Raw genomic sequence first — 14,291 nt, forward strand, 5'->3', positions numbered from 1 at the left:
ATAATAATATGTGGTTGGGTCAGTAGAAAGTAACTGGAGTTTTAAATAATAATATGTGGTTAGGTCAGTAGAAAGTAACGGGAGTTTTAAATAATAATATGTGGTTGGGTCAGTAGAAAGTAACGGGAGTTTTAAATAATAATATGTGGTTGGGTCAGTAGAAAGTAACTGGAGTTTTAAATAATAATATGTGGTTAGGTCAGTAGAAAGTAACGGGAGTTTTAAATAATAATAATATGTGGTTAGGTCAGTAGAAAGTAACTGGAGTTTTAAATAATAATAATATGTGGTTAGGTCAGTAGAAAGTAATGGGAGTTTTAAATAATAATAATATATGATTAGGTCAGTAGAAAGTAATGGGAGTTTTAAATAATAATAATATGTGGTTAGGTCAGTAGAAAGTAATGGGAGTTTTAAATGATAATAATATGTGGTTTGGTCAGTAGAAAGTAATGGGAGTTTTAAATAATAATAATATATAGGTTAGGTCAGTAGAAAGTAACGAGAGTTTTAAATAATAATAATAATGGTTAGGTCAGTAGAAAGTAACGGAGTTTTAAATAATAATAATAATGGTTAGGTCAGTAGAAAGCAACGGAGTTTTAAATAATAATAATATGTGATTAGGTCAGTAGAAAGTAACGGGAGTTTTAAATAATAATAATAATGGTTAGGTCAGTAGAAAGTAACGGGAGTTTTAAATAATAATAATATGTGATTAGGTCAGTAGAAAGTAACGGGAGTTTTAAATAATAATAATATGTGGTTAGGTCAGTAGAAAGTAACTGGAGTTTTAAATAATAATAATAATGGTTAGGTCAGTAGAAAGTAACGGGAGTTTTAAATAATAATAATATGTGGGTAGGTCAGTAGAAAGTAACAGGAGTTTTAAATAATAATAATATGTGATTAGGTCAGTAGAAAGTAACGGGAGTTTTAAATAATAATAATATGTGGTTAGGTCAGTGGAAAGTAACTGGAGTTTTAAATAATAATAATATATGGTTAGGTCAGTAGAAAGTAATGGGAGTTTTAAATAATAATAATATGTGGTTAGGTCAGTAGAAAGTAATGGGAGTTTTAAATAATAATAATATATGGTTAGGTCAGTAGAAAGTAACGGAGTTTTAAATAATAATAATAATGGTTAGGTCAGTAGAAAGTAACGGAGTTTTAAATAATAATAATAATGGTTAGGTCAGTAGAAAGTAACGGAGTTTTAAATAATAATAATATGTGATTAGGTCAATAGAAAGTAACGGGAGTTTTAAATAATAATAATAATGGTTAGGTCAGTAGAAAGTAACGGGAGTTTTAAATGATAATAATATGTGATTAGGTCAGTAGAAAGTAACGGGAGTTTTAAATAATAATAATATGTGATTAGGTCAGTAGAAAGTAACGGAGTTTTAAATAATAATAATATATGGTTAGGTCAGTAGAAAGTAACGGAGTTTTAAATAATAATAATATGTGGGTAGGTCAGTAGAAAGTAACTGGAGTTTTAAATAATAATAATATGTGGTTAGGTCAGTAGAAAGTAACTGGAGTTTTAAATAATAATAATAATGGTTAGGTCAGTAGAAAGTAACGAGAGTTTTAAATAATAATAATAATGGTTAGGTCAGTAGAAAGTAACAGGAGTTTTATATAAATAATATGTGATTAGGTCAGTAGAAAGTAACGGAGTTTTAAATAATAATAATATGTGGTTAGGTCAGTAGAAAGTAACTGGAGTTTTAAATAATAATAATATATGGTTAGGTCAGTAGAAAGTAATGGGAGTTTTAAATAATAATAATATGTGGTTAGGTCAGTAGAAAGTAATGGGAGTTTTAAATAATAATAATATGTGGTTAGGTCAGTAGAAAGTAATGGGAGTTTTAAATAATAATAATATGTGGTTAGGTCAGTAGAAAGTAACTGGAGTTTTAAATAATAATAATATGTGGTTAGGTCAGTAGAAAGTAACTGGAGTTTTAAATAATAATAATATATGGTTAGGTCAGTAGAAAGTAACTGGAGTTTTAAATAATAATATGTGGTTAGGTCAGAAGAAAGTAACGGGAGTTTTAAATAATAATAATATGTGGTTAGGTCAGTAGAAAGTAACTGGAGTTTTAAATAATAATAATATGTGGTTAGGTCAGTAGAAAGTAACGGGAGTTTTAAATAATAATAATATGTGGTTAGGTCAGTAGAAAGTAACTGGAGTTTTAAATAATAATAATATGTGGTTAGGTCAGTAGAAAGTAACGGGAGTTTTAAATAATAATAATATGTGGTTAGGTCAGTAGAAAGTAACTGGAGTTTTAAATAATAATAATATGTGGTTAGGTCAGTAGAAAGTAACGGAGTTTTAAATAATAATAATATGTGGTTAGGTCAGTAGAAAGTAACTGGAGTTTTAAATAATAATAATATGTGGTTAGGTCAGTAGAAAGTAACTGGAGTTTTAAATAATAATAATATGTGGTTAGGTCAGTAGAAAGTAACTGGAGTTTTAAATAATAATAATATGTGGTTAGGTCAGTAGAAAGTAACTGGAGTTTTAAATAATAATAATATGTGGTTAGGTCAGTAGAAAGTAACTGGAGTTTTAAATAATAATAATATGTGGTTAGGTCAGTAGAAAGTAACTGGAGTTTTAAATAATAATAATATGTGGTTAGGTCAGTAGAAAGTAACTGGAGTTTTAAATAATAATAATATGTGGTTAGGTCAGTAGAAAGTAACTGGAGTTTTAAATAATAATAATATGTGGTTAGGTCAGTAGAAAGTAACTGTAGTTTTAAATAATAATATGTGGTTAGGTCAGTAGAAAGTAACTGTAGTTTTAAATAATAATAATATGTGGTTAGGTCAGTAGAAAGTAACTGGAGTTTTAAATAATAATATGTGGTTAGGTCAGTAGAAAGTAACAGGAGTTTTAAATAATAATAATATATGGTTAGGTCAGTAGAAAGTAATGGGAGTTTTAAATAATAATAATATGTGGTTAGGTCAGTAGAAAGTAACGGGAGTTTTAAATAATAATAATATGTGGTTAGGTCAGTAGAAAGTAACGGAGTTTTAAATAATAATAATATGTGGTTAGGTCAGTAGAAAGTAACAGGAGTTTTAAATAATAATAATATGTGGTTAGGTCAGTAGAAAGTAACTGGAGTTTTAAATAATAATAATATGTGGTTAGGTCAGTAGAAAGTAACTGGAGTTTTAAATAATAATAATATGTGGTTAGGTCAGTAGAAAGTAATGGGAGTTTTAAATAATAATAATATATGGTTAGGTCAGTAGAAAGTAACGAGTTTTAAATAATAATAATAATGGTTAGGTCAGTAGAAAGTAACGGGAGTTTTAAATAATAATAATAATGGTTAGGTCAGTAGAAAGTAACGGGAGTTTTAAATAATAATAATATGTGATTAGGTCAGTAGAAAGTAACGGGAGTTTTAAATAATAATAATAATGGTTAGGTCAGTAGAAAGTAACGGGAGTTTTAAATAATAATAATATGTGGGTAGGTCAGTAGAAAGTAACAGGAGTTTTAAATAATAATAATATGTGGTTAGGTCAGTAGAAAGTAACTGGAGTTTTAAATAATAATAATATGTGGTTAGGTCAGTAGAAAGTAACTGGAGTTTTAAATAATAATAATAATGGTTAGGTCAGTAGAAAGTAACGGGAGTTTTAAATAATAATAATATGTGGGTAGGTCAGTAGAAAGTAACAGGAGTTTTAAATAATAATAATATGTGATTAGGTCAGTAGAAAGTAACGGGAGTTTTAAATAATAATAATATATGGTTAGGTCAGTAGAAAGTAATGGGAGTTTTAAATAATAATAATATGTGGTTAGGTCAGTAGAAAGTAATGGGAGTTTTAAATAATAATAATATGTGGTTAGGTCAGTAGAAAGTAATGGGAGTTTTAAATAATAATAATATGTGGTTAGGTCAGTAGAAAGTAACTGGAGTTTTAAATAATAATAATATGTGGTTAGGTCAGTAGAAAGTAACTGGAGTTTTAAATAATAATAATATGTGATTAGGTCAGTAGAAAGTAACGGGAGTTTTAAATAATAATAATATATGGTTAGGTCAGTAGAAAGTAACTGGAGTTTTAAATAATAATAATATATGGTTAGGTCAGTAGAAAGTAATGGGAGTTTTAAATAATAATAATATGTGGTTAGGTCAGTAGAAAGTAACGGGAGTTTTAAATAATAATAATATATGGTTAGGTCAGTAGAAAGTAACGGGAGTTTTAAATAATAATAATATGTGGTTAGGTCAGTAGAAAGTAACTGGAGTTTTAAATAATAATAATATGTGGTTAGGTCAGTAGAAAGTAATGGGAGTTTTAAATAATAATAATATGTGGTTAGGTCAGTAGAAAGTAATGGGAGTTTTAAATAATAATAATATGTGGTTAGGTCAGTAGAAAGTAACTGGAGTTTCAAATAATAATAATATGTGGTTAGGTCAGTAGAAAGTAACTGGAGTTTTAAATAATATGTGGTTAGGTCAGTAGAAAGTAACGGGAGTTTTAAATAATATGTGGTTAGGTCAGTAGAAAGTAACAGGAGTTTTAAATAATAATAATATGTGGTTAGGTCAGTAGAAAGTAACTGGAGTTTTAAATAATAATAATATGTGGTTAGGTCAGTAGAAAGTAACTGGAGTTTTAAATAATAATAATATGTGGTTAGGTCAGTAGAAAGTAACTGGAGTTTTAAATAATAATATGTGGTTAGGTCAGTAGAAAGTAACTGGAGTTTTAAATAATAATAATATGTGGTTAGGTCAGTAGAAAGTAACAGGAGTTTTAAATAATAATAATATATGGTTAGGTCAGTAGAAAGTAACAGGAGTTTTAAATAATAATAATATGTGGTTAGGTCAGTAGAAAGTAACGGGAGTTTTAAATAATAATAATATATGGTTAGGTCAGTAGAAAGTAACTGGAGTTTTAAATAATAATAATATGTGGTTAGGTCAGTAGAAAGTAACGGGAGTTTTAAATAATAATAATAATATGTGGTTAGGTCAGTAGAAAGTAACGGGAGTTTTAAATAATAATAATATGTGGTTAGGTCAGTAGAAAGTAATGGGAGTTTTAAATAATAATAATATATGGTTAGGTCAGTAGAAAGTAACAGGAGTTTTAAATAATAATAATATGTGGTTAGGTCAGTAGAAAGTAACGGGAGTTTTAAATAATAATAATATGTGGTTAGGTCAGTAGAAAGTAACAGGAGTTTTAAATAATAATAATATATGGTTAGGTCAGTAGAAAGTAACGGGAGTTTTAAATAATAATAATATGTGGTTAGGTCAGTAGAAAGTAACAGGAGTTTTAAATAATAATAATATATGGTTAGGTCAGTAGAAAGTAATGGGAGTTTTAAATAATAATAATATGTGGTTAGGTCAGTAGAAAGTGGCAGGTGTTTTTTATAATAATATAGTAATGTCATTAAAAAATGAAACAATAGCAGTTGAGAATCAAAAAACATTAAATACTTTTTCTTCAGCACCAAAGTAGTGGTCAGTCATGAGTAGCACTGACTTCTCTGGGTTGTTTGTTTTGTAATTTTCCTATATTGCTGTTTGAAGTATTATGAAGGCATAACATATCTGCTTTGAGAAAGATCACAGCCCTAATTTACGCTTTTTGCTACATATGGAATGAAATTAAAGGTTTTTTTATGTATGTGTAGTAATATCCTTCACAGTAGAAGCTTTCCTCCCATGTTTAAGTTTGTAGATTTATATTAGTTTCTGTGTGAATTTAATAAATGTGTGAAAGAACTTCTCCCAAATTTCACTCAAGTTTACCATAAGTAATATTCTGGTATTTTTCTAGTTAATAATCGTAGGAGTTGGTGTGAAGATAACCAGCAGCTAATGCCAGTTGAAACACCACGTAAGTGCAGGTCTTCTACTGCATCTCCTGTGGTTACCCCAAAGGATATTGGAGAAGTGATGTCTAAGGATGATCCCCACTACAAGCCCAACAGCAGCTCACAAAATCCTTTCAATACACATTTCATATTTAAAGGACAGAAAAAGATAGTGGAACAAACAGTAGTTATGTCTCCCAGCTTGACATACGACCTTCCATCTCCTTCAGGAGCTTTGACTCCTCCTGGGACTCCCATCACTCCTGACGAATGTCCATCTTCACCAAGAGAGACCCTTTCTGCAGGACTTCAGAGACTTTCTGTTCACTCTAGAGCTCCTTCCCCGACATTACTACAGCAGACTCTAAAAAAAATTTACACCTACAAGTCGAATGTTACAGTTCCAGAGCCCTGCAATACCAAAAAGGTTGTTAATAGTTCCGTCCACGATGACTCGGGAGAAGAAGAAAAAGAAAATGTAGGGTTAGCATTGTGCCCGCAAGGTTCCACTTTATCACCGCTGTTACAGCACAGTCAAGTCCTCGTTAGTGCCAAAGTACATAGTTCCTGTACTGATTCTCTGTCAACAGAACAGTGGGAGTCCATTAAGCAGTTTACGTGTTGTCAAAATGAGGAATGGAAGTCGGAGAAAGATTCTAGTCGTGAGGCTCTGGGGAGGAAGAGACCTTCTTCCTACCACTCAGATGACTCTGGTTGCTATTGTGGAGTTCCCTGCACTTTGCAGCTACCAGAAATAGTTCCATTAAATTTGAGAACTGGTCATGATGATACAGAGTCTAGTATGGAAGACTTGAGCAAGCATGAACAATACTCCATTAAAAAAACCTTTACAGCTTTTACCACCAGTCAACCAACACAAAACAGATTGCTGCAACAAGAAATGAAGTCCACTTCAGGTGTTTCTGTTGACCACGGAAAATGGACAAGACTCCCTAGTCAAAGTTTAATATGTCGTGAAGTGACAAAAAGCTGTGAGGCCATATTGCAGCAGCCACATGCTTGTAATGGTGGAAAACTCTTTCAGTCTAGGTCGACAGCAAACTTTCTCTAGACAATAGAGGAAATACAGAACAGAAAGGTTTGTAAAACATTGTTGATTTCCCTTTATGTGAATAGATTTAAAGTAATTCATACATTTCTTGAAATGGTACATCAACTGTTTCTGTTAAACTGTAATAATACTCAACAGAGTTAGGCTTTAACTGAAGAGATGAGTTTCATGTTTTGCACCAGAAGAACTGCATAATTAATATTTTCTTTACAATATAGCTTAAGTGGAAAAAAGTGTTTCATATTTCATTTTATCTGTACTTGTAGTGAGATGTAGAATGTTACTAAAAAGAAATATTGTAATATCATTGTGTCTTAATTAATTATGGTTCGAGTATTGTACTTTAGTCTTTTGTTACATGTAACAATACTCACTTTTAAATTTTTTATTACAACCAGTTTCTATTTCTCTGATTCAAAAGAAAAAGATTTATAATTACCATATTTATCTTACCATAATTACCATATTTATCTTACCATAATTGTCTTTTTAGATATCTTTAAATCTCACTTTATTCAATAAGTCGTATACAAAAAACAGCCTTGTGGTACTTCAGAGAAACTGTTTCTTCTTTCTTACCATCTAACACATTACTTTGCAGCTTCCAGAAAAATTCTCTTTTGTAAAAGAGGTTTCAAGAAGTTGTGTATAGGAAGTAAAAAATTATCTTCTTCCTGAAAATATGAAAACCAGGATTTATATTAATGAATAGAAATTGCATTTTTCAACTATAAAATCATTTTAATATATGTTGAACAATTCAAATTAATCTTCAGCTTCAATGTTTTTTGTAGATTTTAAGAGATTCCTGAATGATAATTGTCTCTTGAAAATGTTAAATTTCTGTTTTTTAAATGTAGGTTATGCTCATGAAATTTATGTTCATAATGCATTTATGAACTCAGATTTTAACTTAAAATACAAGTCTGGATTTATAATAGTACTGTATGCCATTCTTTTTTGTGTCAAGTATTTTATTAGTTTTGTCTATTTTATGTGATGAGGTGTTTATTAACACACTGTTGTTCTGTAGGTAGCAGTTCAGGAAAATGTTTTCTGTTTCCTTTGTTGTGTGTTAGTGGTCCGGGTAATATGCCGTTGTTTTCCGTTTCAGTTTTTGTATGGTAAAAGAGCTCAGTAGTACTTCACTCACCTGACGTGTACTTTGGACTATTCTAAGTTACTAAGTTAATCTCAGTTGTTACCATATAGTGTCTGATAATGAAGTTACGAAAATAAACATTGAGTACTTTAACGTGAACTTTCTGGAACAAAAGAAGGTTGCCAGCATTTTATTTTGTATTTAGTTTCCCATAATTTTGTGTAAATAGCATTATCATATTGTTTTCGTAAGCTGTAGTGATTACATTTAATTACAGCTGTATGACTACAATAAACCTTTTGCTCTTGAGTTATAATAATAATAATAATAATATTTACAGGTCACTTTTCTTATAATTATGTGAAATGATTTTCTCAATTATTATATTTGTTTCATTTTTACAGAACAGACTCAACAAATGTTCAACAGCAAGAAATGAGTAAACACAAAATGGTTTTAAAATGTATAGATAGTAAAGTTTATTTTTAACTTGTTATAAGACTGTTTAAAAAAAATTAGTCCTAATTTTTTAAAAAATATAATGTGGACTTGTAGATGCATTACTTCAGTTTTTACATAGTTTTAAGTGTAGGAATGTAGACAAGGTTGTGCAACTGTAATCCAAAGATTTGTGTTTGTTACTAGATTAGCAACACATTCTCAATTAACAGTATTTTTGAGTTAAATCTCAACTGTTAAAATTAAGCATGGTTTTAAACTGTGTACTTCTTCTGCCAAGTATTTGATTGCTGTACCTGTGCAGTTTTTAACGTTGACGGCATGTGATATGTCTCCAGTATGTTTTATTGTGGATTTGCGTCTGAATAATTTTTTAAAAATAATTCATAACCCACTGGTTGAAGAGAACTGGATAAGAATTTCTCTCTGACATCAAGTAATTTGGTGAAACTTGTTTATCTTAACTCCAAATAAAGTACCTGACTTTATTTATTCAGTGGGTAATCAAATGTGTTGACGAGAACACTTTATTTATTCAGTGGGTAATCAAATGTGTTGACGAGAACACTGAAGCAAAACAAATGTTCTGAAGGAAATTCCTATTGTTTTGTAAAACTGGCATGAACATTTAACTTTTTTTCTGTTGTGATCGGGATTTGCATGTGATATATTAAATTGTTAGTTAAATTGAATGGAACTAGGAGCGGACAGTTGTTTTAAGTGTTTGGGTTTCTTCGAATTTTCTCTTATAATTTTGACAACAAGCTTGCTTGTAGCAGTATCAGTAACTTAACTGTTTCATTCTAATATTTTATTAAACATGAAAGGTTTTAACCATGAAAGTAATAATTAACTTTGGTAATTTTTTTAAGTTTCATAGTTTTTACATTTTTTATTTGGATACATTAGGTCAGATCCATTTTAGTTATTTCTTTGGGGCACTTAGCTTGTCAAACACTAGAAGTTCTAATGTCCTGTTCTGTTTTAAACTGAACAGGCCTATTTCACACGTTGCCATCAATAAAGTTCTTCACACTTGAATAGATAGAAGGAATTATTTTTGAGAAACATAATTCGCCCTCATGTACTTTTAAAATTATTTTGGAGTATGTAAATGTGTGTAAGAAAAGTTTGTTGTTGTTTTTTGTAGTAGATTAATATATTCTTGAAGAACGTGTGTATGGAAATCCCAGGTTATTAGTCTAATAGATCATTATGAAAAAGAACTCATAGAAATAAAATATAGCTACAACTTTCTTGTTGTCTTACGAACTGTTTGTTTTTATTTTCCCAAATAGTAAAAGGAAATAATAAACATAAATAGTTTATAAAATAAAATGACAAAAATTACTATGTTTTTTGTTGGTTTTTTTGTAGTTTGCTAGCATGTTTGATTTTTCAAAGAAACAATATTACTCACTACATAGTGAGTTTACTGATCTGTAAACTGTTTACTGGAAACACCTTTAGATCTTTACCTACAGGGTCTGCACAAGTAGTGGCAAGACGTTAAATTTGTAATTAGTGACTTGTTTTTGATGGAAAGACCTACTGGTGTCGGTTACCGACTTTAAATGAGCAATCATATTACAACTGTTTTCTGTGTGTCAGGCTGATATTTTAAAAACATATTTATTCATTTTTAAACTGCTCTTCTAAAATCTTGCTTTTTCATATGCAGACAGCTTGTTCCTAGTGAGTATAACGTGAAGGTTTATGTAAGGCAGCTACTGTCCAGCGAGTATAACATGAAGGTTTATGTAAGGCAGCTACTGCCAGCGAATATAACATGAATGTTTATGTAAGGCAGCTACTGCCCAGCGAATATAACATGAATGTTTATGTAAGGCAGCTACTGCCCAGCGAATATAACATGAATGTTTATGTAAGGCAGCTACTGCCCAGTGAATATAACATGAAGGTTTATGTAAGACAGCTACTGCCCAGCGAATATAACATGAATGTTTATGTAAGGCAGCTACTGCCCAGCGAATATAACATGAATGTTTATGTAAGGCAGCTACTGCCCAGCAAATATAACATGAATGTTTATGTAAGGCAGCTACTGCCCAGCGAATATAACATGAATGTTTATGTAAGGCAGCTACTGCCCAGCGAATATAACATGAATGTTTATGTAAGGCAGCTACTGCCCAGCGAATATAACATGAATGTTTATGTAAGGCAGCTACTGCCCAGTGAATATAACATGAAGGTTTATGTAAGACAGCTACTGCCCAGCGAATATAGCGTGAAGGTTTAGGTAATAACTTGTGCTCAGAAAATATAATAATAAGGTCTGTATAATAACTTGTTCCCAGTAAGTTTATCATGAAGGTCTATATAACAACTTGTTCCCAGTAAGTTTATCATGAAGGTCTATATAACAACTTGTTCCCAGTAAGTTTATCATGAAGGTCTATATAACAACTTGTTCCCAGTAAGTTTATCATGAAGGTCTATATAACAACTTGTTCCCAGTAAGTTTATCATGAAGGTCTATATAACAACTTGTTCCCAGTAAGTTTATCATGAAGGTCTATATAACAACTTGTTCCCAGTAAGTTTATCATGAAGGTCTATATAACAACTTGTTCCCAGTAAGTTTATCATGAAGGTCTATATAACAACTTGTTCCCAGTAAGTTTATCATGAAGGTCTATATAACAACTTGTTCCCAGTAAGTTTATCATGAAGGTCTGTATAACAACTTGTTCCCAGTAAGTTTATCATGAAGGTCTATGTAACAACTTGTTCCCAGTAAGTTTATCATGAAGGTCTGTATAATAACTTGTTCCCAGTAAGTTTATCATGAAGGTCTATGTAACAACTTGTTCCCAGTAAGTTTATCATGAAGGTCTGTATAATAACTTGTTCCCAGTAAGTTTATCATGAAGGTCTATATAACAACTTGTTCCCAGTAAGTTTATCATGGTCTATATAACAACTTGTTCCTAGACAGTATAGCGGAAGTGTCTATACAACAGCTGGTACCCAGGGTATTAAGCATGAAGAAGGTTACTTAGAGTTGCTTCAGTTTTGGATTGAAACTTTATTATTTTTGTTTCATGAAGTCGACTGTACTTTAAGGAAATTCGCTAATTTGTCTCACAGACACTGTTAGTTCTTCCTTGGTTATGTTTATGGTCGGTACTTAAAATAACTGTCGGTTTACTGATTACTGTTTTGTTTAACAAACTTTGAAGTATTTAACGCATCAGCTATGTGTACAATAATCCGTTCGTGTGTTCAAAAGGAACGAACCTTTAAAACCATTTGGCAGTCAAGATACCACTGCCTATATGTAAAATAGTTAAATCCGAATTATCTAGTCACAAATGTTTTAATATTTTTCACGTATTTCGCTGATGTTGAATTACGTAACGTGGTAGATATGATTTATAGTTTATTATTATATGGAGAGGGTATTAATCGGATTAAAATGTTGAATTTGGTATGGATAAATGACATTTAGGGTTAAGTGAAATATTAGATCTGCCACACGTTAATTTCATCTTGTTTTTTAACATGTAAAATCTGTCTGATTTTGATGCTTCGACTACGATAATCTACTACTGATACTCGAGTGGTAAGGTTCATGAGGTTAGTAAAAAAAGCTCACATTGAGTCACATTTCAGCTGAGAAATCGTGATATTTCGATAACTGGAAATTTACATTGTTTTAAATATTTTTCTGAATATCAGGACCTGAAAAACATGCTGGTAAGCTAGAACTCAAAACGTTAGATCTTCCATGAATAAACTTTATTTGACGAAATACTTAGTCTTGTGAATATCACTTTTAATCGTTCTGTATTACAGAAGCATCTATTTCGTTAAAAATAAGTAACAACACACATCAGGACTAAAGTTTCGTACAGATTTTGATTATATATTTATGTTATCACTCCGCTACAAATATTTAATAATCAGTGTGTATATATATAAAAATACCCCTGTGGGACAGCGCTAAATTTACAAAAAAAAAAACCGTTAAAATCCGAGGTTCGATTCCCACGGTGGATGCAGTTTATAGCCCAATGTGGCTTTGGTGTAAAACAAACAAAAATCAAAATATATATAAAATAACACTGTACTTAAGATGTTTCTCCAGCACAAAAAATATAGTTTATGTACGTCTTATTTTATGTCACGAGCCCGGAGTTGTCTAGTGGTTGACCTGCTGGGGATTGAATAAAATCCAAGCTTCCGAATGTTACAGTTGTTCAGGTTTTTACAACAAAGTCCTGGCCAAGAAAAGCTTGTTCGAAAATAAAATAAAATAAATGTAGCAGTAATTAATGTAAATTAACATTGTTTTCTTTTTAAATTAAACAATGTCCATTGGTGGAACAGCGGTATGGCTACAGACTTGCAACCTTTAAATCCGGGAGTTCGATTCCTGCAGTTGACACGGCAGATAGCTCAAGGTGGTTTTGTTATAAAATAAACATATGGCAATATTTATTACTCGCAAAACTGTTTGTGTCCCTAAAAAAAAAAAAAAGAGGAGGGGGACCTCACCTTTGTGAACTGTGTCCGGTTTCATCAAGAAGTAACAAACATACGAACTCACACGATCCATAAATCTAATCAATCAACGATCTCTTCTAGACTCACTGCACCTAGCTTGACGTTTTACAGCGTTCAAATAGCCTTTTACACTTTTTAAATAAAATTCCTAGTGTGAAGTTCTCTCGAAATAACAAAAATGTAAAATTTCATGCAGAATATTTTCAGGGTGAAAAGAAGAGAAAGAATTAGCTTACATTTCAAAGGGAGAAAACGTTCATAAAAGGACCGTTTATGTCAAGTTTCATTGTTAATATTAATTTGTCACTTGCTTACCCCTCACATGGAAAATATTTCAGACTCGGAGTCTAGTTGGCTAGTTGTGGCTCTGTTGGATCTGGTAATAACGTTTTTCAAAACGAGACTTGTCAAACGTCTACCTAAATTCTACTTGTTGTTATCACAATAGTTTAATTTCTTATTTTGATTCCCATACGATTGACGTAGTCTTCATCGATGAAATCTTTAATCTACTCGTTTATATAGTGGTATTTCTGGACGTAACTACAGTCAACACACTATTTTTGAGAACAGTATGACTTTTATATATATAGCCATTATGGATGTGTGGCACTGTCTGATTAGTTATATTACAGCCACTCGCAGCGTAAACTACCAGAACGTGACTATAATTTGGTGTAGTTCATTTTCTTGTAATAGAGGTCACGCGATTCCATAATATTTGCATTTTATATCCATTTCATTCATAGATTCTGTAATTGTTTACAACAAAGTATATTTAAGTTTCATTTTGTAATGTTGAGCAATCTTTATAAATTGATTCCCATAATAAAAGCGTGTATTCTTACATTTTGTTTTGTAATTAGTGATCAGATTTTCTGATTTATCATACTTTCTTTATTGACTACAAAGACAACCACAAATCTTTTATTTTTCCTTATACGATCAAAACTCTCCTCGAATTATCTAAAATTGAAAACAAGTTAGTTGTAAAAACAATACAAAATGTGGCAGTTTGTTGCTTAATATCAAAACAGGAATAATCAAATACAAAACATATTAGTAATTTTTATTCATATCGTATTATTTAACAAAACAAATATTGATATAAGTTAAATTTTCGTTATTTTAATTTGATGTTTTTAGAGGGCGTGTCACTTTAATAAAAATTCACAAATGCAACCTGAAAATACGTAATATTATTGTAAACGTTAACGATC

The 14,291-nt window shown here is 30.7% G+C and overlaps 1 protein-coding gene and 1 long non-coding RNA gene across 2 annotated transcripts in view; one reads left to right on the top strand and one right to left on the bottom strand.

Moving 5' to 3' along the window:
• The window catches only part of LOC143248580 (dual specificity testis-specific protein kinase 2-like), an 88,320-nt gene extending 78,526 nt beyond the window's left edge, over positions 1–9,794 (top strand). Inside the window, exons 11-12 of the mRNA XM_076497047.1 lie at positions 5,869–7,004; positions 8,484–9,794. Coding sequence (XP_076353162.1) covers positions 5,869–6,977 — 1,109 coding nt within the window. The 3' untranslated portion in view covers positions 6,978–7,004; positions 8,484–9,794. The remainder of the gene's footprint in view (positions 1–5,868; positions 7,005–8,483) is intronic.
• LOC143248581 (uncharacterized) lies at positions 7,526–13,511 on the bottom strand. Its single transcript, XR_013027054.1, has 2 exons — positions 13,387–13,511; positions 7,526–7,651 (listed from the first exon to the last, which is right to left on the bottom strand). It is a non-coding gene; the product is annotated as an uncharacterized LOC143248581 (long non-coding RNA).
• Positions 13,512–14,291: the final 780 nt, after the last annotated feature.

Source organism: Tachypleus tridentatus, chromosome 4 (assembly GCF_004210375.1).
Source record: "Tachypleus tridentatus isolate NWPU-2018 chromosome 4, ASM421037v1, whole genome shotgun sequence".
Lineage (NCBI taxonomy): Eukaryota > Metazoa > Arthropoda > Merostomata > Xiphosura > Limulidae > Tachypleus > Tachypleus tridentatus.